The sequence below is a fragment of the Anas platyrhynchos genome, chromosome 8, assembly GCF_047663525.1.
Source record: "Anas platyrhynchos isolate ZD024472 breed Pekin duck chromosome 8, IASCAAS_PekinDuck_T2T, whole genome shotgun sequence".
In the NCBI taxonomy this organism is placed as follows: domain Eukaryota; kingdom Metazoa; phylum Chordata; class Aves; order Anseriformes; family Anatidae; genus Anas; species Anas platyrhynchos.
The window spans coordinates 11,560,918-11,585,242 of record NC_092594.1 but is presented as its reverse complement, the minus strand read 5'-3'; the positions used below and the strand labels follow the sequence as shown (position 1 = coordinate 11,585,242).

Genomic DNA, 24,325 nt, shown 5'->3' with positions numbered 1-24,325 from the left:
ATCCACAGATAAGATTAATTGGTACCAATATTGTGCCTTGCCTACACAGCAAGTGGCATTTCCCCCTTCCTCTTGCGTAGATTGCTTGCATGCCACTCAGGTTTAATTACACTAATAATCAGTAGGTGGAGTTATAAAATCTGTGAAACAGGCTGTTGACATTCTACCATCCAACATGCAAAGAACGCTGTTGTCCTGTGACACTCACATATAAAGTAGTTTTATTGTTCCTGGCCTACTACTCCAAAAACAGGTAAGAAACTAACAAACACGTATAGTGACCACACAAGAATGCAGCAATAAACTGATCAAAATTCAAGTAAAGGCATTTTTGAGTATCTGTTAATTGAGATCATACAGAAAAGCAGCTATCATAATGCATTTTTCGGTCCAGCAGCCAATTTAGACTGTCTTCAACTGGGATAAGGCAAAACATCTTTACACTAGCATGTTATCACACCATCACTTGTGAATTCATATTTTATAGAATAATTTAATCTTTAAATCTATTGGACCTTCTCGACAAGTGTCATTGCAATGTTTCCCATGTGATTTTGGAAAACTGCGCTAGCCTCAGTACGAAACAGATCTTACTTTGTGCCCTTCGCATTGATTTTTTTAAACATGTTAAACCAGCGTAGGTGCCCTGATGAACCAGTGTTTGAACTGTTAAACTTGTTTCAACTACTTTAGTCGCACTAGTGGCATCTTTCAAAATGTGAATAAACAATGAATTAAGGAAAAAAAATCAAAATAGCTAGTTACACAGAATGAATTCATGCCAGTGCACCAGTCCAGTTTGGTTTCCATGGTAAGGTTTATGCTAAAATAAGATATTTTAGAGATTTACTTACCTTTTATACCCTGCACCAGCACCAACTGAACATCAGATTTAACAAAGAGAACATTCACCCTCATGCCTATGAACACATATTGTTAATCATCTAGAACATGTTGTACAATTACAATTGGATTCTTTACCTCTTCAAAAAAAATTGTCCTCCTTCTTCCCATTCCCAAACCCCACAAACAAACGCAAAATTAAGAGAAAGGAAATAATTTATTAGAGATTTCAAAAGCAACGTACATACATTTATTGGATAAGTCTCATGACAGTTTCAACACATTTTGAATCTTTAAGATGAGAAAATTTATACTCTGCATTAAATACTTTAGAAATGCACTACGCACAGTTCAGAGTCCTGATGATTACACTGCTTCTTCGCCAAGCTTGGTAATACTTGAAAGAGTTGGACACAAAAAGGACCTGGAACATCACAAAGGCATGTTAGAAGTATGATCAGCCAAATAATAGTAGTAATATGCTTTCTTTTGACAACTAAATTGAAAGATGCTTAATATTCTAAAATTGCTATCTGAAAAAAAAATCTGACCTAACAAGATACAGGCTGTATTAATTTTATATTACAGTAAATTAAACAATAACATAATACAAAATCCACAAGACAAAAATAAGTCAGTGTGCTATATAACTCATATAGAAGTTCTATACACTACCTCAGTGCATAGAAAAAATAAAAACAAAATAGTAGCAGTGATTAATAGTTCAATGCCAAACTCTATTACTTCATTATGAGATACTATTAGGTTTTGTTCTCTACTCAAAAAAGAAAAAGGAAAGTACAGACTAAAATCAATACAGTTTCTCATATACCAGGACAACAGAAATCAAATGGTCTAAGACACTTGCCTACCCTTTAATAACAGTAAGAATGGCTTTGTGACATACAATATTTATTTAAAGAAAAGCAAGACATCCTCGATGTGAGCTCAGCACAGCTACACACACATCAGTGTAACACTTTGAGCCCATACAAGCTAAGGAATTGTATCACAAATCAAGTTATATAACCTTTGAAGAAAAAGGTGGAGGCTACCTTTTAGGATTATGAAGCTTCATTGCATCTATTCACCCAACAGAGACGACCCTGATTTTTTCCCCCCCTAAAAAAGTGCCCTTTGCTTTTAAAATTGCCAGATTAGTTCAAATTCTAAAATGTATAAACTCCTCCCCACACCTACTCTAGGTGTAAAACTTAAGAGGTAATTGAGTGCTATGGGAAACATTGCACAAAAAAGGATACAACAAGAAAGGATACACTCTGCATGACAGTATTATTGCAGTATTTACGCAGGAATGTTTCTAAAGAAGAACAGCAGAATGTTGTTTAATTTTACTTGATTCTCAGTATTGCACACACAAGTTTATGCTACCTATCATAAACAAAAATGCCTTGTTTAATAAAATACGTTTTTGACCCCTTACAAGATTTAATGAGGGCTGATGAGTCCACCAACACAAACTCCATATGCAAAAGTAAGCACATCTTTTGGTAACCACTAGGACAATACCAGATTGTTCTGTCTCATTAATTCTCCTTCAAGTCTTTCAGTTTTACAGACTCACTTTTTCCATCAGGTCCAAAACCCAATCATGTTTCCATTCAATGCAGGCTTTCAGGTCACTTATTCTCTACAAAGAAGCTGGTGACCTCTCAACATCGGTTTCTTCTACATAACCCTTATCCCAATAAATTGTATTTTAGCTACAGAAAACATAGTCACCCCAAATACCAACTGAAGGAAGGTTTTGTCAGTCCGTTAGAAAAAGACATTTCAGTTAACGAGTCACAGTATTATTGCAAACCATATATATTTTCTCTGCAAGTAAATAAAACTTTATAGAGAAAATAACAAAGTATTTGCAAAATAATAAGGTATTTGCAATAAATTTCATGAGTTAATCACCATTTCTTCCTGTTCAAAAATAATCAAAGTTTAAACTTACATCAATTTAGCCTTCTTACAAAAAAAGAAAAAACATACTGAGATGCAAGACAGACCAAATTTGACGTCTTCCAGATGTTTGCATAAATTTATTTATACATGTGTATTTTTTAAGTAAGATTCTTACGTCCTTCTTGCTTACACAGTCAAATTTTATCATGGAATTTTGCATCACAAATCAGCAGCATCCATCAAAGCAGGGACGGGAGAACACAGTTGTGTATAAATAGGGTTCAGCCTCATCATTAGCTTGGAAGTGAATGAAATAATCTGTGCTTAAACCTTCAGGATTCCAAGGGATCTGCATTAGTCTGTGGTGCACTCTGATCTTTACGTATAAATGGGCAAGGCAAGGAAGAAGTCCTATCCACGAAATATTAAATCAGTGACAGCAAGATAACGGATCTAGACTTTCAGATGTACAAATAAGTCTTGCATAAATGTTTGCTCATTCTAGAAATAGCTACTGAGTTGATCATCAACATGATTAATAGTTAAGTGTGCACCTATTTTCTGTAAGCAATTCAAGTATTATTTAGCACATTTAGTGAAGTCAGAATCAAATTTAACAGAGTAAACTGCCTGGAAAGGTATGGAATGCCTTAAATAAAACCATTCAGACTCCACTTGTAAGGCTTTCCACTAGCTAAAATACTTTTTTTTTTTTTGCATTTAAAGAAACGTTAATATTATTCTTATCCCACACTAGAAAAAATATAATACAGAATAATTTAGTCACAGCTCATTTGTCTACTTTCAACAACGAATACAAAAGAATGCCTGTAAAAAAAAAAGTCATCTTTAATTTAATAAAAGATACAGAATTTGCAAACCACGAACAAGTAACTCAGAATAGGAACTAGTAAGACCAAACAGCAGAAATGAGGTAAACAAGCTCTATGGGAATCTGATGAAACATTTTAGACAACTGACAGAACAAGAAACCTACAACTGAAGTGGCTGTTATGAATAGAAATAGTACCCTCATAATAGTACCAGGGAATCAAACCAATTTTTAAAGAATAAAAATCAGTTGTTTACATCTTTGCTTTCAAACTTCAGTTTTGTTCCAAAGTAATAATCATCAAAACATCCAGATTAAAAAGTATGCTTGAGTAAGCAAAATGTTTCAGAAACACTCAACCTGAGCTTCAAGTTCAATTGCATTAAGATATAAGGATGGATAATCAGAGTGATGCCCAACTATATGTAATTCAGATAAACGCCCTTTAAATTTGAGCTATTGGTGCTATCAAAGAGTGCAGGCTGAGCACAGAGTGCTTCTGTCTTCCAACAGTTACTTCAAATGCTAATATGACCGTTCACTAAAATCTTTGAGGCCATGAAAATGCTCACAGTTAAAATTACAGCTGATTTTGCCAGAGTTACTCACTATAAAGTAAATACTTAAGAGTAAGCAGAAATGAAGTTGTATGGTAGGAAATAAAGTGATTGCTTTCTACTAGAAGTTTCTCATCTATTTAGACAGAAATGCCATAAATCAGCACCTGTGCACCCTGTAAGTAACTGTCCTTTCCCAAATGAGACAAGCTTGAAAGATGTCACAAAATTACTAAGATTTCATTTTCCAAAGTTACCGAAGGTCCTTTACAACGTGTGTGTGTGTCTGGGAGGGGGCAAAGGAGCAACCCTTTTCAAAGCCAAAACCTCAGAATATTACTATAAGCTAATTGGTCAGATTCCACAAACTTTTTCTCCCCAGGTCACGAGCCCCCAGATTAAGGATCAGAAAAACTGACAACCACCCTAGGATCTCAAGATTATGGAACTGGCAAGTCTCAGGGATTCCAAACAGAGTTTGATAAAGCAACATTTTTATCTCACAACAACAACTACGCATCTTGCAGCCTGTTTTTCTAGTAGAACACATTTAAGAAAAGAAAATTTGTATGGAGTATTTCTATTTCACCATTACTATTCCCAAAGCAGACATTAAATAAATAAATAAAACACAACACCACCACAACTTTTTTTTTTTTTTTTAGGCAGAGAATCCATACCTTCTGCAGCGTTCTATTTTTTTCTTTTGCCTTCATTGGAATCCTGCTTTGGTCTAGCTGAACGAGCAAATTGCTGAGATTCTGTTAAGGACCACAAGTGCCAATGATAAACAGAAGACTCAACCAAGGAGCAAAATGGGAGCATAATTTCAGCAAAGGGTAGTTTAAAAAACATCCTTTTGTTTTTCTGTGACTGAGTTCTACTATGGCATTAAATATGGTAACAATAGTGTGTACTAGCAAAAGATCAGGACCTTGCTGAACTGCAGCATTCATTAAGATAGTATTGTGAACTCCTGGATAGCTAAGTAAGGAGGACAGATTAGGAATTGTTTAGGTGAAGGTGCAAACTGACAAATGAAAGCAGAGGACACACTCAAGATCTCTAAAGATACCTGGGAGGAAAAAAGATTATAAAAAAAAAAAAAAAAAAGGAGAATAGGCTGGAGGGAACAAGACTACAAAGAAAGGAAATAAACTACAAAACATTTAAGTGAAAAAAAGGGACAGGTAAATATTTAATACCTTAGGACAAAAAAAAAAAAAAAAGACAATCCAATCAAAAAAGGTAACTAATAGTTGCCTGCAAAGTAACTAACAGTTCCAGCTGGAAAAGAAATCTAAACAAAGAGGACTGACTCTGACAGGGACATTTCTAAATATTCTTGGTTTTACATTGTAATTGAAATAGAACACATATTTGTGAATGTAAATCCTTGACAAAAGGAGTTTGTACATTATGCTAAAAAAAACAAAACAAACAAAAAAAACCACAAAACAACTCACTTGACCTCCCAATTCTGCAAATGTATGCTTAACCAAGTCGAAAAACCTATCTAATTTAAATGCAACGGTTATACAAGCTAAATTATCTTTTTGATTGTGTTTGCAGGATCAAAGAGCAGAAAAGTCAATTTAAGTCTTACGTAAAGCACACTTACTTTCCTATTTCAGAAGGGGTGTCTACATATAAGTTATAATAAAATTACCAATAACACGCTAGGGTATGCTGTCTGGTTTTCTTAAGGTATCTTCTCTTGCCATCAAATTCTAACAAAGCAGAACCCTCTATAGAGACAAAACTAGAGACTGACAGAAATTCCAGAGAATATAATGTAATTTGACAAAAAAGATACAACCACCATGGGTTTTTCGAATAAGACATATCCGTTTGCTTCTTTTAAAGCTTTAGCAGCTGCTTTTTCATTAGGAAGTCCAATGAAAGCCTGTCCCTTCATACGACCTTCTTTCATCAAACGTATATCAAACCTAGAGGCAAAATTGAGAATTAGGACATATTGTTTAAACACACTGATATTTCACAGTACAGATACAATGCTCATGCGTAAAGTAGGAATGTCAAAAATAGAAGCAGTGCCTACGTGCAGGCATTAAGTCATTGGAGACTGGGAGAAGCTATTTAGTGGCATTAGGTTGCAGGATTGGACGTTGGTGTACAACTGCAATAAATACAAGGTATGCAAACTGAACAGATACACACTATTATCTGCACTGTATTCATTCTGCATTGCTCAGCCAATAAACAGTAAATTTAGTAAGCAAAATATAAAGGCAAAATAATGAGGTCTTCAGAAACTGTGCAAAAAATATTTTTTATTTCTGTACTTCTGATGAGAAGCATTTTTCCCCCATAAAAACACAGAAGCAGAAAGAAAAGAGTGGGGAAAAAAGTAAAAATGACTAGTTTTCAAATCATAATTTTCACCAGTATTATAAACTGGTAAAAGTTTACTTTTAACCAAGTATCAAAGTCACTTACATATTTCGTTCCAGTTCTGACTGGAAGTCCACATATCTTCCAAAAATGAATTTAAGATCCTGCAATTAAAGGACAGGCATAAGAAGAAAGCTGCTAAAAAGACTTTTTAATAAATATTCAAATTTTGTTGTTTACCTACCTTTTCTTGAACTTGTTTAGCTAAATTCTTCACATATATTCTGCAATTTGGATCACCTGGCTCATAGTTTTTGAAGACAGAAAACTTTTCCATTTCTTGAAGAAGACAGAAAAACAGTCTAAATATTTTAGGTCATGTAATTATTGTATATTTTTGCTCAGTACAAGACAAATTATAAAATTGTATGCAATAAACTAAAAGAAGAAATACTTAAAACTTTTCATTACAACAAAGCAAAGATCTATTAAATAATTTATTCTCGTTATTGTACCTTCTCTAGAAAGCCTGTTTTTTTCTAGTTCCCTTCTAGAAATAAATTCTGATGGTATTTCCTCATCTTCTTCCTCAGTTTTCATTTTATCATTTGAGCTAGGAGCTGGGAAAATCCTTCCAAATCCTGTGTTATTGATTTCTTCTGTAGCAGCACAAAGGTCTGTAATTTGAACACATTAAACAAGTAGCTCATATAATTATTCACAAGAGGAACAACAGCAAACAAAAAAAGTATATTCCTTTTAGTAACATTTGAACATAGTTGACTCTGTAACTAAATATGAACACATCGTTAAGGAAATGCGTCCTATTTCCTGGCTTGACAAATACATTTGATCTATATAGCTCAATGAAATCAACTGCATTACCAAGAAAAGCTGCAGCACGTGCCGGTTACATTAAAAGTGGGCCCACTGTTCAAGCCTGTATGAACAGTTTACTTAATTTTCATTAAAAAAAAAAAAAAAGTATATTATTGTAAAATACTGAAAAACAGACTGACCCACAACCCTTCTAGAAATCATCACACTTCACAGTTAGCATGGTATAGCAGATTATCACTCTGTCACAGAGAAGAAGCTGGCAAACACATGAATACTAGTCTAAGAGCTGGAAAGGGAAAATCTAAAATTAGCTTGATATATTCAATTACACTATAGTGTGTATGCGTTTGTACAGTATTTGTTAAAAGTAACCTAAATTTTATAAAAGAGCAGTTCACCATTAAACATGGTGAACTTCAAAAGACCTTCAAAATCCTCTAGATCCTCTACTATACCAAAGCACACAGCTCTGTGCTTTAAAATAGGAAAAAACAACAAATGCAGACAAGATTCAAGTTGGTGTTCTTAAACAAAGGTTTGTTTTTTAAACAAACCTTGACAGATACAATTTATGAAAACTCCTCCAACACAAAAGAAGAAAAAATTTAGGCAATGGAATTCTAATAGCTTTCTCTGGAAAACAGCTTTTTTTTTTTCAAGTTAATATTAAATAAATTTGAAGTATATACTCCTACCATTTTTTTCTTCTCTATCCGACTTTATCTGAAGAACAGATGGGATGTCAGTAGTAATATGGAACTCAATTTTTTTATGACCTACATGCTGTGGCTGCTCAAAGACATCTGAAGGTGACAGTGTAGGGTGCATATTACTGTTTAAAACAAAAAACATTAAAGATTCAGTGACTGACAAATGCATAATCAATTAAAGATTTATTCCAGATAGAGTTCATCCTATTTTTTTTATAAACAAATAAACAAGTTCCATAAATTTCATTTCATAAATTTCATTTAATACAATTTAATTTGATTAAAACACTGCAAATACATTAGGTTTGACTGACACTGAAAACAACAACAAAAAAAGAACATCCCATATTACAATATATGCAGACACTTCCCAAAAAGCTGTAGGGAACCTCAATAAGAAAAATAATCATCACGTCTCCTGCTCTCACATAGTATAAAAATATACCACAGCACTTGGAGGAAGAGGAAGGCTGTTGAAAAAAAATGCATTCTCAGTAGATCATCACTGGATAGAAGTACTTCACTAATATCTACTGTTCCAGAATACTGCAATTTCAAAAATCAAAATGATGTAGGCCAAAGCAGTTTTTATTTTTTAAGACAGTTACCCCAGGCAATAAATCCAGATCACTTCTGTCAGCACTGTGATATGACTTTTTTTTTTTTTAATGAAAAAGGAATTCTTGTTAGTTTGATAGCAAGATAAAGAGCTTCAACTAGGCAAACATTACACACTGAAGCTGTTGAGCAGAATTTAGTTCAAACTATGTGACAATTTGGACTAATTACGTATCAGTGAGAAAAGAATACTTTTATCAACACAACACTAAAGCAAACAGAATGCAGAAAAAAGACATTTAGTAAAAAAGAATAGTTTTCTTAAAAAGAGGAAGCACCATAGAAATAATACAAACCTGTGGGGAGCACACACTGGAACACTGAGTAAATCTTTAATTCTTTGTTTTTTTCTAACACCACGCCTCTTTGTGTTTATTGGTCTTTTAGGCTGAAGGGTTGCTAATTCCATCAATTTGGTCATTCTGTGATAAAAAAAAAAAAAAGCACGGTTTGAGAATGCAAATGCGCAAATATAACCCTTCTCCCTTCCTTAAAACCCTGGAAATGCAACTTTTCAGAATACAAGTTATTTGTCAAGCTGCTTTAAGATCTAAACCACACTAAAACTATTGTTATAGTTACAGTAATCTGATATACCTGGAGTAAAGGAGCATCATGTAAGGGAAAAAACAAAATCATGAGTTCAGTGACATCCCTTTCTTCCCAAAGTATGCATTTAAGTTGGACATCAAAGCAGTAAAAATACTAAAAAGCTCCAAGCTGAACCTTTGTTATAATGCCATTTTCACCTAACAGAACCTTTTGTTTTTTTCCAAATGCATGTATTTTCTGCATATAGCTAGTTATTTCCTCATTTACTTTTCTTGTCAGTTTAAATGGCAGGAAAAGAAGACTGTTTCTTCATTTACTATTATTACAAAGCTTAAAAAACAGTTCTGATTTACACCAATTCAGCTCTAAAGCTGTCAGAAAATCCTCAGCACGCACATTATTATTACTTATACACACTGATATACAAAGAACAGTTTGGAAGTCAGAGTGCACAAACAATTGAGGCTGAGTAGTTAACTCACTAAAAATGTGTAGAACTGAAGAAACCAGAAAACAAATCAATTATTACTTCCTTATACTTGCATTCTCTCTTCATGATGAGTTTTGTTTTCATTATTCGTACACAGAAACATGATAATTTGTACACCACATGACCATGTTTTGTCTTACTGTGGTTCAGAACAGCATTGTCCTCCTGTTTTCAAGTTGCTCTTGAGCTTCCTTGAGAATGTTCAAGGATTTCACCACCGGCAGAACTGAAATCTATACAAGTAAAAACACCACTTAAAAAAACACACAAAAGCCTGCAAATGACTAAAATGCACACCTCTCTTTTTCCTCCTCGTTATCACTTTCATATTCTGATTCATCCTCGCTAGATACTTGCTCTTCTTCCTCTTCAGGCAAAGGAGGCTCTTCAGGAGGCAGAGGTGGGATTGGGGGAGGTGGCACAGGCACTGGTAAATACTCTTCATACTAAATATGGGGAGAAAGAAAAAAATCTTTAGTCACTTTTTTAAATAAAAATTTTGCCTATCTTGTTTTCCTTGCACATAATAAAAAGGATCAAGCAGTAAATTACAAGATGACTAGAAACAACTTTTTAAAGTACATTTGCAGGGACCTTGACAGTATTTCGATAAACTACTTTAGAAATGAAAACTTCCACGCTAAAAAAAAAAAAAAAGTTTGCTGCTCTCTGAAACGCAACAGTGAATATTTCTATAATTTTAATGTGAAGAGTTAAACGTAAAAGTTGAAATGACATCCACGGGTGTTTATTTTGCACTTGTTTATAAGGACTTTTTTGAGAGAAGTATGGTAAAAACATACACAAGGAGCCTTAACCTCCCAAACTACCTCTGGTTCTGCACTGAACTTTCTTTCCACGAACTACGAAAGTTACAGCGTTTCTAAGCAGTGAGAATTTCATGAAAGGAATCTGTTTTCCCATTAAGATTACGGAAACCTCATCTTGTAACAAACTGTCTATATACAAAATCACCTCCAATCCCGCCTTCAACAATCCTACTACAGTTAACAACTACTTTTATGTACCATCAATTTCATAAAGCACTGTTGTATGTAAGCCTTAGAAATACCATGCACCCTTTAGAAACTGTGCTATGTATTCTAAGGACTGACTTCTCACCTTACTAATTTCTGCATGACTGCTAAATTCACAGAGCTTAACCCAGCCCAATACCAGACAAAGTTGTGATTTTTTTTTCCCCCTCTGTAACATCGGTATGAATTAATTTATTGGATAGTTTTTATAGTTTTCTATACAAGCCAGATCCGTACCTTTGTTATTAAGAACAAGCTGTTCTGTTAAGGCAAACCACAAAACCTAGTGAATCAGAGCTTCATGATACCCAAAGGCAGTAACACCAAGGGCTACATTAAGTCCTCACTTGCTCAATCTTCCACTGGCAATCAGTTAAACTATGCTATCAAGGTAGTTTAGGAGAACCAAAACCACAGAGACAGTAGTTTTATTTCCCTTTAGACTTCTACAGGAACAGCTCCCTCTAAGCCTCTGCCAGTTGCCCTTACCCCACCTCTTTCAAAAAACATCCCAGAGACAGCAAATCAAATCAAAAAGCTCTGTACAATCTCATTAACAATCTGAATCTAATTAGAACTGCTAAGAAACACATAGATAAAAGAATGCAACTATCTTTTTAAGGCAATAGCCTAGCAATTTTCTGGCAATGCATCTTTAATATGATGCTACAACCTCCCTGCCTTTAAACTTGGTGGTTTGAAATACTCCAATACTACTGTCATACACGTGTATTTGTTTTGAGTATAACTACAACGGTTTCTTTAGAAGACTAACATGCACAGCTTACCCAGTGAAATGCAGGCGTGCTTCCTATTCACTAGACACTTCAACTTTTACAAGTTTGAACTTTAGATCTCTTCCCATGTTGCTTACATTTTATATTACTAAGCCTTTTTACACTACTCAAAAAGTGTATTAAACAAGTTACCATGGGAGGGCGGGCAGTAATTGGTCCAAAAGGTGGAGGAAGATTCATTTTATTCATAAGATGAAGTACCTGAAATAATTCAAGAGAAGTAATATTTTCATTAGGGAATTAAGTATGAGTTCCTTGCTGGATATCACAGCTGATAGCTTCTGGTAGGCGTAAATCAGCATAATTTTACTGAGAGCACAACTACATATCTTACTAAAAAATAAGGAAACCTGAACTTTAGATGCAACACTAATGATAAATGCAAGCAATACCTTAAAAAGGCTTATCAAAGTAGTACATAAATCCTCTTCTCAGTTTGAAGTTAGAAGTGCTCAAGTCAAATCTAATTAGGACGATCACATCCAGTTAAGTCTTTATTGCCAGTGAATTAAGACTTCTTTTTATCTGAAGTAACTTATTATCTCAGCATGGCAAAGAATTAATATTGGTTAACACTATCACAAGAAAACTAACCTGCATTTACTATGACAAAAACTATTTCTGTGTGTATGTGGGTAATTAAGAAGGGGAAACATATTTTTATACTTTTTTTTTTTTTGCATGTTTTTACTTACCTGGACATAAAATTTGGGCACACTCGCCAAGGCATTTGCTATATTTGCTAGAATTGTACTTGAAGGAGGTGGATACAGATACTTGAGGCAAGAATTGATGGGAAAGGTGAGACTGAGGAAAAAGAATAAAAGCAAAGAATCTTAGCTCCAGTACCACAAAATAACTGATAACAATTAATAATTACTCGAGATTTAACTATTCATTACGCCTGAAACGTCACCAAAATATTACCATTTACCCTAGAACAGTGATACATATTTTGGCTGGTTGAGCCACTTACATTAAGTCTTCACCATCAAGGAGTAGTCAGTCCCCTAACGCATGACAGACTTACTGGGCTTAGGTAAAACAAATTTATCAACACATGGAGGAAGCCTAACAAGCACAGGAAACAATCAACATCTTCAAACACTGTAAACCCAAAGTTTACAAAGAAACTTACTCGTCATGTATGTAAAAACAAAGAACATAAAGTGTCAAAAAAAAAAAAAAGCATTCTGCTATTATATTTGGACAGCCCAGCCAGCCCTTAAACTCCTCCTGAGAAAGAGGCAAACTGCACTAGCAGGTTTTTACGTAATCCAGAGCGTCATGTCTCAAAGCACCAGTCACTACTCAACTGTGAGGGTTCTAAACCTGACGATCTACAAATTTCATCTTTATGAAAATTCCTACATCTCCTCATGTAAAACAGCAGCGCACTATAAAAGAAGACTACTACAGTCTCTTGTTCAACTGTGTTTAACATTTGTTTCAACATAAACCATAACAGAATAAAAAAAGTAAAGAAAGTACAAACCCGTGGCTGGGTGCAATTCCACTGTCTATTTTAAGACAGCTTGGTTCTTTCTTCTCTTCCTCTTTCACCAGCTCTTCTGAACTAAAAAAATAATTTAACGTTAACTAAAACAGGGCAAGAGTTAACTACCTTCCGTAAAATACGAATGTTTCACTTCAAAAATTCAAAAACGTAAGAAACAGATTAGTACGGTATTTTTTATCAACAGCATTACCAGATCAACCAGGGTAGCCAGACTTTTAAGGCCCACGTGAACAAACTCTCACTCAGATTTAAGTGAGTCTTCCTATGTTTAAACACTTCTCACTTAAATCTACTCACAAGAAAAAAAATGTTACTCTCTGTTCAGAGACTATAAGATCAAAAATACTAAATTATTGATTTGCTTATACTCACGGAGTGGACTGAGTAACTTTCAAACCCCCAAAGTTAAGATTAACTAAGCACAATTACATAGCTTTTATCACTATCACTTTGATAGTTTGAATTTCAATTGCTTGTCAAGTACTTAATTAAAAAATAAATAAATTGCATGATTAGGCTTTCCGGTTTACCTGTATACTATCACAGTACTCGGTCACACTAGCATCGGGATTCATTGTTAGGTTTTTATTATTATTTATTTACATATTCTTTAAATATCTGAAGAGAGCCTGAGACAGTTTTATGTTTGCTCTGCTCATGCTTTGAGCTAGATACATGCAAATCAGCTCCAGCTGAGAAGCCAATGGCTACAGTAGTATAGCCTTATACAATCATACCTGCAGGTGTCAATTCTGCCTAACCCTTGATTAGATTAGAAAGAAACAACAGGAAAACACTGTATGCACTGCTTAATAATAAAATAAAACTATAATCCTGACACAAAGAAAGATGTATAAGAGGCTCTTTTAAACACAGGGGAACTGCATATCACAAGAGGCCAGCTTATGCAGACAGAAGCCTTGCTCTGTGAATGAAAACTCACAGGACCATGTACTGGTGAAAGACACCAATCTATAAGGATGGGAATTATTACATAATGATACTGAATGGAACAACACTAATGGGAGGAATAGCTCTGAACCTCCCTATTAATATTTTTAAAAGGCGACAGTTTATCCTTTGACTTAACAGTACTACGAAGATGTTATGAATACAGAACTTCCTTTCCTTGACCACAAACATAGAAACTGAATTATTATCCACATACCTTTTGCATTTCTCTGAGTGTAAAGGCTGGCTAAGAACCTGCGCACTGTCTTGTTCCTTTGCAAATTCAACCACTAAAGTGTGACCTAAAAGTTTCAGCTGATGCAGTCTTGACAAAGCCTTCAAGTAATTATAATGGAAAAAAGAAATGAAAAGAAAAAATGTCAGAATTGTTTCAAAGCATAACTGTTCTTCCTTTGGTTGGCAACCCAGCCATAGGGCAGAGTCCTAACTACTTTAAAGCTAAGCCTGTCTTACTAGAGACACAGGCAGTGGTAGAGCCACATAGTTCCCACCTTCACAGTGCTGCTTTTGGCAGCCTCTTTCTTGCCTGCAGAACAGAGAAAGATGACATTGCACACTTAGGCCATCTGAACACAGTAGCAAGACTGCAGCCTTAACAACTAGTAAATCTCTACAATTTCAAGAAACAAAATCCCTCTCTCATGAACTACACGCATTGTAGTCCACCAGTAATAACTGGGAATCTAAAAATCAAGATGCCTAACTGTTCTTTACACTGTGAAGCTCTAGCCTTCTGCAAGTCCTGAGAGGCTGCTAACAACTGACACAAAGCAACCTAAATTCACAGTTGTTCACCTCATACAGTCTTTGTGCCTTTTTTTCAATACTAATTTATAGCATGAACTAAAAAAAAAAAACAAAAAAAAAAACCTAGAATATAGGAGAGAAAAATTCAGGACACGGGCTTTTTACCAGTCGCCTTTAAAAGACATTATCAGTATTACCTTCTTTGCCTACATAACCTCCATGAACACATTGCTTTTCTTTTCCTTACCGAAGCTTGGCATTCAAGGCAGTCTTGAATTGTATACATTAACTATGTCTCAATTTTCTCACATATATGATTATGCAGAACACAAGCAACTTATGTTCATTTTATAGTTAATACAGAAACACACATGCAGCCTGGATAAGGTACCATCGGCATCAACTCATTTAAGTTTGCCTTGCTGTAAGTGATGGGTTGGACCCAAAAGATGACTTTCAAAAGCCCCTTCCAACCTCTCTTTCCTATGGTTCTATATGAGTGTTCATTTAGCAAATCCTTTTGGCATCTGCTGAAATACAATTCTAATACTTGACATTGCTCTGCATCTTTTTTCCTGAGACTGAGTACTGCTAGATCATATGTGAAACACTGTACAACAGAACTGGTAATTCAGGAAAGTACTTTACTAAAACATTTAATAACAAACTCTATACAAACCTTTGCAGCAGCATTTTCACTGGGAAAGGTAGCAAAAGCAGTATGTTTCTGGAGAGCAAACAAAAAAAAAAAAAGTCATATTGAATTCAAATCAAAAGGTTAGAAAACTTCCAGCTACTAGTTATCCAGCTCCACTGTGCTGCAAAGAACCAGGGAATGGTTTGCTAAGAACGTAGGACAGGCACTTTGTGTGTTTAAAAATGAAGACAGGAACCCCACAGTCTGAAGAATACCAGAAAACAGTATTTTTGTTGCTGTTGTTCTAGTAAGCAAAAGCCATCTTTATCAGCACCTACTCACTTACGATTTAAGATGCTTTATCTTCTTTTCAAAAGAGGAAGTTTATTTCAGCAGCTCCTAATAAATTACTTTCATCGAAGCAACCCCCAGAAGCATTGATTTTCCTGCTACTGAAGTCGTAACTATTGTTGTGCTCTGGATGGTTTCTAACTAACACTTTCCCTTGCTTTCTAAGCGTAACACAAACTTTCGCTTCCCAAACCTTAAGTTCACCTTAAACTTATATCTGGTTTAAACACATTTCTTCATCTTGCCAATACAAGAGTCAGTATGAAGAAAATAAGAGCGTTAACGCTTAGGATGGCAGATGTTAGGAAAATCCTCATCGCAAGGTATTTTTGATATCCTGTAAGAGGAAGCGTGGCAGGGACGGGAGCCGCAGAGACCGCTCACCTGAGCAGCGTGCCAGGCTCCTAGCAAACAGCCCGCCCGGCCGGATAAACGCACCCACACCGCTGCAGCGCGGCAAAGAAAAACACCACAGGAGAGCTGAGGGGACAGAGCCGTGTCACCGCCCCCACCCTCACAGGGCAACACCCAGCGCAGCGCCGCAGGCCTCGCCTCAACGCCCGGGCCCCGCGGCTCCCCCCGCTCCCCCCCGGCCCCCGCGCCCTCACCAGCCGCCCGTGGTCCGCCAGGACGCGCACGGCCGCCGCGCCGAAGTGCCGCAGCAGCTCCTCCTTCTCCGCCGCCGTCAGCTCGGCGGGCAGGTGCCGCACCAGCAGCGTCCGGCCCCGCCGCCGCGCCACGCCGCTGGGCGAGGGGCCGCTGGGCGAGGGGCCGCTGGGCGAGGGGCCGGCCCCCAGCGCCGAGCCCCCCGCCCGCGCCTCCTCGCAGCCCGGCGCCGCCATGCCGGGGCCCGGAGAGCGGCGGCGCGGCCAGTCGCGACAGAGCCGGGGCCGCCCGCAGCGCTCTCGCGAGAGCGGGGAGGGGTGGCGGGGAGGAGCCTCCCTGGCGCGGTTCAGCCGCCATGAGGCAGCGGGCGGCGCCCTCAGGGGGTTGGGGCTGGTGAGGCCGCCTCAGGCGAATGGGGGAGCGTGAGCGGGGTGAGAGTGCCCGCAGCACCCCCCGCAGCACCCTCGGGCAGGCGGCCGTGGGGTGCTGCCAGCTGTGCCCCGATATCGGCCTGAACGCGGCCAAGGGTCCGTCTGTGATCAGCCGGTGCTGTTAGGAGAACCTGCCCGTGTTGGGGCCATTTCCCATGCCTCACCTGAGTTCCAGGAATTTTCCATGCCACTACCTGCTGCAGTTGTGCAAATAAATGCGCTTTGCTTTACTCTCAAATTCTTTCCTTGATAATTCGGCTGCTGCCTCTGTGATCCTTATTTCAGGGCAACTTTCTGTCAGGTGATCCTGTGGACAGATGATACACAGATTCATAGAATATCACAAGTTGGAAGAAACCTTAAGAGTCATCAAGTCCAACTCCTGGCACCATTAGGTCTACCACAAATTCAGATCATATGATTTAAGAGCACAGTCCAAACACTTAAAATCCCACAGGCTTGGTGCCGTGACTATGTCCATGGGGAGCCTGTTCCAGTGCGTGACGACTCTTAGTGAAGAGCCTCTTCCTGATACCCAGCCTGAACCTCCCTTGTCACAGCTTGACACCATTCCCTCAGGTCCTATCACTGGTCACTAAAAAGAATAGGTCAGTGCCTGCCCCTCCACTCACCCTCACGAGGAAGTTGTAGGCTGTGACAAGGTCTCTCCTCAGCCTTCTCTTTTCCAAGCTGAACAGGCCTAGTGACCTCAGCCACTCCTCATATGTCTTCCTCTCTAGGCCCTTCACCATCTTTGTAGCCCTCCTCTGGACTCTCCCCAATAGTTTCACATTCCTTTTGTATCATGGTGCCCAAAAGTGCACACACTACTCGAGGTGGGGCTGCAGCAGTGCAGAGTAGAGTGGGACAGTCACTTCCCTTGAAAGACTAGCAATGCCGTGCTTGATGCACCCCAGGGTTTGGTTGGCCTTCCTGGCACACTGTTGGCTCATATTCAACTTGCTGTCAACCACAACCCCCAGATCCCTCTCTGTGGGGCTGCTCTCCAGCATCTCATCGCCCAGTCTGTATGTATAGCCAGGGACAGGGACACAGGTACAGGACCCAGCACTTGCTCTTGTTAAACTTCATGCAGTTGGTGATCGCCCAGCTCTCCAATCTGTTCAGATATCTCTGCAAAGCCTTTCCACCCTCATCCGAGTCCACAAATCCTCCCAGTTTAGTATCATCTGCAAATTTGCTCAAAACACTTTCTAGTCCTACATCTAAATCGTTTATAAAAACCTTGAAGAGAACTGGCCCCAAAATGGAGCCTTGGGGGACCCCACTGGTGACTGGCCACCAGCCTGATGTGGACCCATTTACCACAACTCTTGAGCCCTACCCATCAGCCAATTGTTTACCCATCGTGTGATGTTTTTGTCTAACTGTATGCTGGACATTTTGTCCAGTAGGATCCTGTGGGAAACTGTTTCAAAATCTTTACTGAAATCCAAAAAGATCACATCAGCTGGTTTCCCTTGATCGACTAGATGGGAGATCTTATCATAAAAGGAAATCAAGTTAGGACCTACCCCTTGTGAACCCATGTTGGCTGGGACCAATGACTGCATTGTTCCCCAGGTGCACTTCAGTAACTTCAAGGATCATCTTCTCCATAATTTTACCAGGCACTGTCATGAGACTGACAGGCCTGTAGTCGCCAGGGTCCTCTTTCTTGTCCTTGAAAATTGGTACAATATTTGCCAGTTTCCAGTCAACTGGGACCTTTCCAGATTCCCAAGATCATTGAAAAATAATAGGTTACGCAATGACGTCAGCCAGCTCTCTAAGCACCCTGGGATGAATCCCATCCGGATCCATGGAATTCTATGGATCCAGGTGGAGCAACAAATCCCACACACATTCAGGGTCATTTGGGAGTTTATCATTCCCACCGTCACAGTCCTTCAGCTCAGGGCACCCGGGGTCGCAAAGCCCATCATCAGCATTGAAGACAGAGGCAAAGAAGGCATTAAACGTCTCTGCTTTGCCTATGTCCTTGTCTGTGAGGTGACCATACCTATCAAGTAGTACACCTTTGTTTTCTCTGGTCCTCCTTTTTTCTAAAACAAAACAAAACAAAACAACAACAACAAAAAACAAACAAACAACAACAAAAAAAGAACTTTTTATTGTGTTCCACAGACCTGGCCAGCTTCAACACTAACTGGGCTTTGGCCACACAAATTTTCTCCCTACAAACATGAACAACGTCCCTCTATTCCTTCCATGTCGTCTGACCCTGCTTCCAGCAGCCATACACTTTCTTTTTATGCCTAAGCTCCAGAAGGTCCTTGGTCAGCCAAGCTAGCCTCCTGCCCCGCCTGCTTGACTTCCGATATTTTGGAATTGCCTGATCCTGTGTTTTAGGAGGCAGTGCTTGAAGACTGACCAGCACTGACGGATACCTTCAAAAGTGGTTTCCCAGGGGACTTGGCTAACTAGTTCCCTGAGCAGCCTGACATCTGCTCTCCCCATATGCAGAGCTGAAGTTATGGTGGCAATTTTCATCCTGTCACCAAAAATTTTAAACTCAACTGCTTCATGGTCACTATGACTAAGATGACCGCCAACTGCCATGTCCCCAAAAGACATTCTCCAGCAACAGATCTAGGAGGGCACCTTTCTTAGTTGGCACCCTTCCACCTGCACCAAGAAGTTATCATTGAGGTGCTTTAGGAACCTCCTGGGCCTGCTTGTGTCGGCTGTGTGGTAATCCCAGTTGATGTCTGGCAAGTTGAAGTCCCCTCAGTCCCTGAAATCCAATCTAGGTAAATCAGAAATAACCCTCAAAGGGAGATACTTACCATGATCCTTGCCCTCTTTCCCTCCCTTTCTTAACAGTTATAAAATATAACATCAATCTCTCACAGGATCCATTGCTGCATTAGTGTCCTTCATATTGTCTAGGCAACATCTGTTAACTCAGAAGCAGGTGGAGGTACTGGCAGAAAATGAAATTATGGCAGTGTATTTTCTCTGACACAGCACTACTGTGTTTTGTGAGGTTGTTAAAACTTTAAAAATAATACTGGCCAGCCTCATGAGTTCAGCATGTGGCCTGTTTGTATAAAATCCAGAAGACTTTCTGTAAAATGCTGGTCTACGTGCCATTGTAGCAGGTGGGAGCGTCAGGACTGCAAAACCACATAAATCATGGCCGCGTTGCTTAATCCTGCATAAACTGGGCTTTTAGCTCACTCCCATGTTACGATACAGATTTTTTTATGCAGCAGGTCTGTAAGTTTTACAGGTAAAACAAACATTCCAGTTTTCATCATAGTTCTCTAGTGCCTTCCAATTATTAATCTGCAGATAGGTCACCAGCCGGTGAAATAATAGCAAAACTCCAAATACGTTCTTCTCCCTCTTTCTTAGGCAATGATCTAGTATCTTGTGGCTGTTAAGCCCACCTGTCTATCTCAGCGCAGATTCACCTTCAAAGAGGGAGAAACACTGTACTAAGGTCTGTTTATCATGTCAGATAGGGCCCCTGAAGCTGAACATCTTCAGAACAGAGGTTTAACAGAAAATATTATGTAAGTCAAGAAGATAAAAATGGTGGGTGGGTGGGTGGGTGGGTATGAGCGTGTGGTTTTGGTTTGCTTTTTATACCCTTAAGCTGCAGAAAGCAAACAATTTCAGTTTTTCCTTTCCTCTTTCCCTCATCCCCACATTAAAAACAGATCATTTATGTTTTTTCTTTTTCTTTAAACTTCTCAATGATAATTCTGTAGATACCTGAATAATAGGGTTCCTCAAAACATCTTTCTTTCATGTGTTGAGATTCTAAGTTTAGGAGTACTTTGCTCACACAGAGAAAGTTTCAATGCAAATGTTTTAATAATAACAGAATAAGTCAGAACCACAGATTAATTCGGGTTGAAAAGGAACATGGAGGCTTCTGGCACATTCTTCTATGCAGAGCAGGGTTATCACTTAATCTTAAAAAAAAAAAAAAAAAAAAAAAAAAGCTTCATTATAAGAGAGAGCAGAAACACTGTTTCTTGAAGCAATAAGATGCAAAACAATAATGTTAGGTCATCATCCTGATAAAATGAGACCAGAACAAGGCTGAATCTTGAATATCTGCAGTGCCAGATTTCTGGACCCTGCTGTTATTGTGGGATTATTCTGGGTTGTGCCTGCGTACACGAAAGGAGGGGTCTGGGGTGCCTGCGAGCACAGTGGGAGGGGTCCTGGGTTCCTGGGTGGGACGCTTTGACACTATATAAGATAATGTCACGCAGTAATAAATTGGCTTACGGCACGGAATGCTGGTCATTGTGTCCGTTTGTCCTGGGGCTTTCAGTCGGGATATCCTACATATGGTGACCCCGACGTGATACGAACCCCGACATGCAACTGATTGGCGCAAGTTAGGCGCGGCGCAAGTTAGGCGCGGTGCATACGTGCTAGGTAAGCGGGAGGCCATGGGGCCTGGAGTCGATGAGGTGGTGAGTACTTTAAAATCCTTGGCCAAGGAAGTAGGAATAGCTTTACGAAAGAAGGACATACAGTCCCTCTTGTTTTGGGCGACACGCCGGAATCTGGCGGGGTCTCCTGTTCATTGCCTGAAACAGGCTACTTTAGAAGCGGTGGGACGGGATTTATGTGACAGCGCTTGCATCAGGAACAAAGAGGCGCAGACTTTATTACCGACCTATGGGTCAGTGCGAGCGGTTTTGGAAAAGGTAGCCAACGAGGCATGCCTGTGGGCTACTGTGCACTGCATGCTTTTGTCCAATGGGGACAGTGAGAATAAGCAGGCTCCTATGGAGCTGCCGATAAAAAACAATCTAAAGGAAGGGTCAGGGCAGGCAAAGGAGGAGGCTCGATCGGGGGATGAAAATAATGTGGAGCAGGAGAAAGAAGAGGGTGGGAAACCTTTTGTGGCCCCCCTGCGAGTTTGGTTGGATCGTGAAAAAATAGCAACACCTAGTGCTCCTCCGGCGGAAGGGAGCACTGTACATACTTCATCGGATGGGTCCTTTTGGGGAGTAAATAAGAAGGGCTCCCTTATTCTGTTCCCTGCCGGGGGTCCTGAAGGGGCAGAGGTGGCATCCGGGCAGGCGCCGGCATTTTCGGGCTCCCTCCAGCCGCCGCTGTGTACTCCTCCGGTGTTTGACCCTGGAGAGTGGGAGGGGGGGGAAGCGCGGGTGAAGCTTTTTTCGGAGAAGCCCCTACCATCGTCCATGCGTCGCGTTCCCGTTCCGTCGGGTGCTGCATCCCGAGAGAGAGAACGAGTGGATAGTGAGAGTTCAACAGATGAGGAGTCTCGGGATCCTAGACAGGCTACCCTGCGGCAGCCGATGCACATCCGCGAGGAGGTGCAAAAGGCAAGAGAAAAATGGACTATTAGTGCGAGAGAATGTCTTCTCTCGGGTTGTGAAATAACGCCAAGTCCTGTGTGGATAGGGTGCTATCCTGTTTTCGCGGGGTCTGAAGGACATCAGTGGCAGCTGGTGGATTATAAAATGCTGCTACAGTTAAAAAAGGCTGTACAGGAGGGGGGATTCTCTAGCCCACAGACACTGGTTTTGTTGGATGCAGTGGCCTTGCAAGGGCCCCTGATGTTTGATTGGCGTCAGGTTGCCCGAGCCTGCCTGACGGCAGCGCAGGTACCCATGTTTGAGTCTTTGCTAGAAGAGGAAGGTGAAGTGTTAATGGCGTGTGCATGGGCGAATCCCCAGGATCCTTTACATGGTATGCCGGGGGAGGCATTGTTGGGATGGGGGAGGTGGAATACTCCGCAGGAACAGCTGCTGCTGCCGCAGCCTGTGCTGATTGCAGCTGCTGATTTGGGTCGTAAAGCATTAGAGCGGATGAATGCTGTAGTCTGCCCGACTCCCAGTCTCCCCCTCATTCTTGCCAATTTATCACGTCTTCAGAAAACACTCCTTAAATTTATGAACCTGTTTGCTTTTGTTATTCCGGACTTCTATTTCTAACAGTTACAGCCTTTTTCCTGTCTTCTTCGAGATTAATTTAACACTGCTATAGATGTGTCTGTGAATGGCTGGGGAAGAATGTTTTAATTACTCGTGAAGCGTCAAATAAGAAAGCTGTTTGTGTTTGATGTCTGGGAGCTTCAGAACAACTGATAACAACTAGTGACTGTTATGGGATACTATGCGGATCTTTGGTATCTGGCTAGGAGGCCAAGAGATTAAGAGGAAGGAAAAAGAAGCTGAAGGACGGCTGGGAGACAAGACTTGCAGAAAATGTTCTATAAACTTGGTATGGTGCCGAGTGAGTACAAAGGGGAGAGGAAGACTACGAGCCTTCAGCATGAAAGACCCCTAGAGACCCCCAGAGGAGACTGATGCGCATGCTCCAGTAGGAGGGACTGGACCCCGGAAGCTAATTATAATAATCTATTTTTTTTAAAGTAGTAATGAATATGTATTAGTCTAGGAGCATAAAAATCAGCTGCTTGATGTAACTGGTGTGCGTCCTGGTGGGGCGGAGACTCCCGGTGCACCCAGTGCTGTTTGCTTACCTCTATTCCTTTATATTCTTTTAATAAATCCTATTTTTTTTATTTAATCCTAATTTGAATCCTGAGCCATTTATAACAATTTGGGGGCTTGTCCGGGATGGCTATAGTTCCTGAATTCTGATTTAATCTAGGAGAGGCGCCCCACCATTTGGTGGCTCCTGTTTGAGTCGGATCGGGACTGATGCCATCCTGAACCTGAATAAAGGTAAGCAAAGAATTTGATTTTTTTGAGCTCTCTTGCCGGCTGTTTTTTGCCCGTAATTCTGCGCGCGAAGATCCGGACGAAGACGACAGAGTCGTTTGGATACAAGTAAAATTCCCGAATGGGTCAGATAAAATCAAAGACCAAGGACCAGAAAGGGAGCAAATTACCAGATATATGACCAAAAAGACCATTATGAATAATGATTAGAAATTGGAACAATAGGGGCCCCAGAAAATTAAAGAGTAAATTAAAAATGATCCAGTATTTTATGATAGAATGACCAAAAGAACCCTTAAGACCCCCTGTATTTTGATCCACGGAGGACGGGGTCTGTCAGGCTTTGAACATTAATAGTAGAATACCCGTGGATCCAGAAAAGAGCAAGCTGAAACATTGGAATTAGAAATTAGAGAGCAATTAATTAAAAATGAATATGTGCTACATTTGTACCTGTGCTGCACTTATACCACCAGATAACAGGAGCCTCTCGGACCCCGAGAATCAGATCAAAAACAACCTCATGGTACAGACTTTAATTAAGGGGTCTAAGATAAGGAGGACTCTTCATAAAGGGACAGGTTATGTATATGTATAGGAATGTTTATGTATATGTAACTCTTTACTAAAGCAATTTGCCACATTAGGCGTGCACGACTTTGGTGGGACTACCCACCCCATGCTGCACGGAACTGAGTAAACATACCTACTTTACAATCTTACTGATTGTGGAATCAGCTTTCTGTGAGTCATTTTGGCGAGCCAGGCAGGAGACACTCTGCTTGGCTGCGGGATCGGCTGCAGCGT

At 39.7% G+C, this 24,325-nt stretch overlaps 1 protein-coding gene across 2 annotated transcripts; it reads right to left on the bottom strand.

Annotated features, from left to right (window-relative positions):
• Positions 1 to 1,041: 1,041 nt before the first annotated feature.
• RNPC3 (RNA binding region (RNP1, RRM) containing 3) lies at positions 1,042 to 16,687 on the bottom strand. Of its 2 annotated transcripts, none has more exons than XM_038182868.2 (15): positions 16,383 to 16,687; positions 15,466 to 15,513; positions 14,236 to 14,354; positions 13,044 to 13,124; positions 12,244 to 12,355; positions 11,681 to 11,749; positions 10,012 to 10,160; positions 8,969 to 9,094; positions 8,040 to 8,176; positions 7,020 to 7,181; positions 6,749 to 6,843; positions 6,610 to 6,668; positions 5,966 to 6,098; positions 4,830 to 4,902; positions 1,042 to 2,164 (listed from the first exon to the last, which is right to left on the bottom strand). In XM_038182868.2, the coding sequence occupies exons 1-14, from the start codon at positions 16,614 to 16,616 to the stop codon at positions 4,843 to 4,845; spliced, it is 1,584 nt and encodes a 527-aa protein (XP_038038796.2). In that variant the 5' UTR covers positions 16,617 to 16,687; the 3' UTR covers positions 1,042 to 2,164; positions 4,830 to 4,842. The 2 variants fall into 2 exon arrangements, with proteins under 2 accessions (XP_038038796.2, XP_038038795.2); XM_038182867.2 differs by having other exon boundaries at positions 1,042 to 1,267; positions 16,383 to 16,684.
• Positions 16,688 to 24,325: the final 7,638 nt, after the last annotated feature.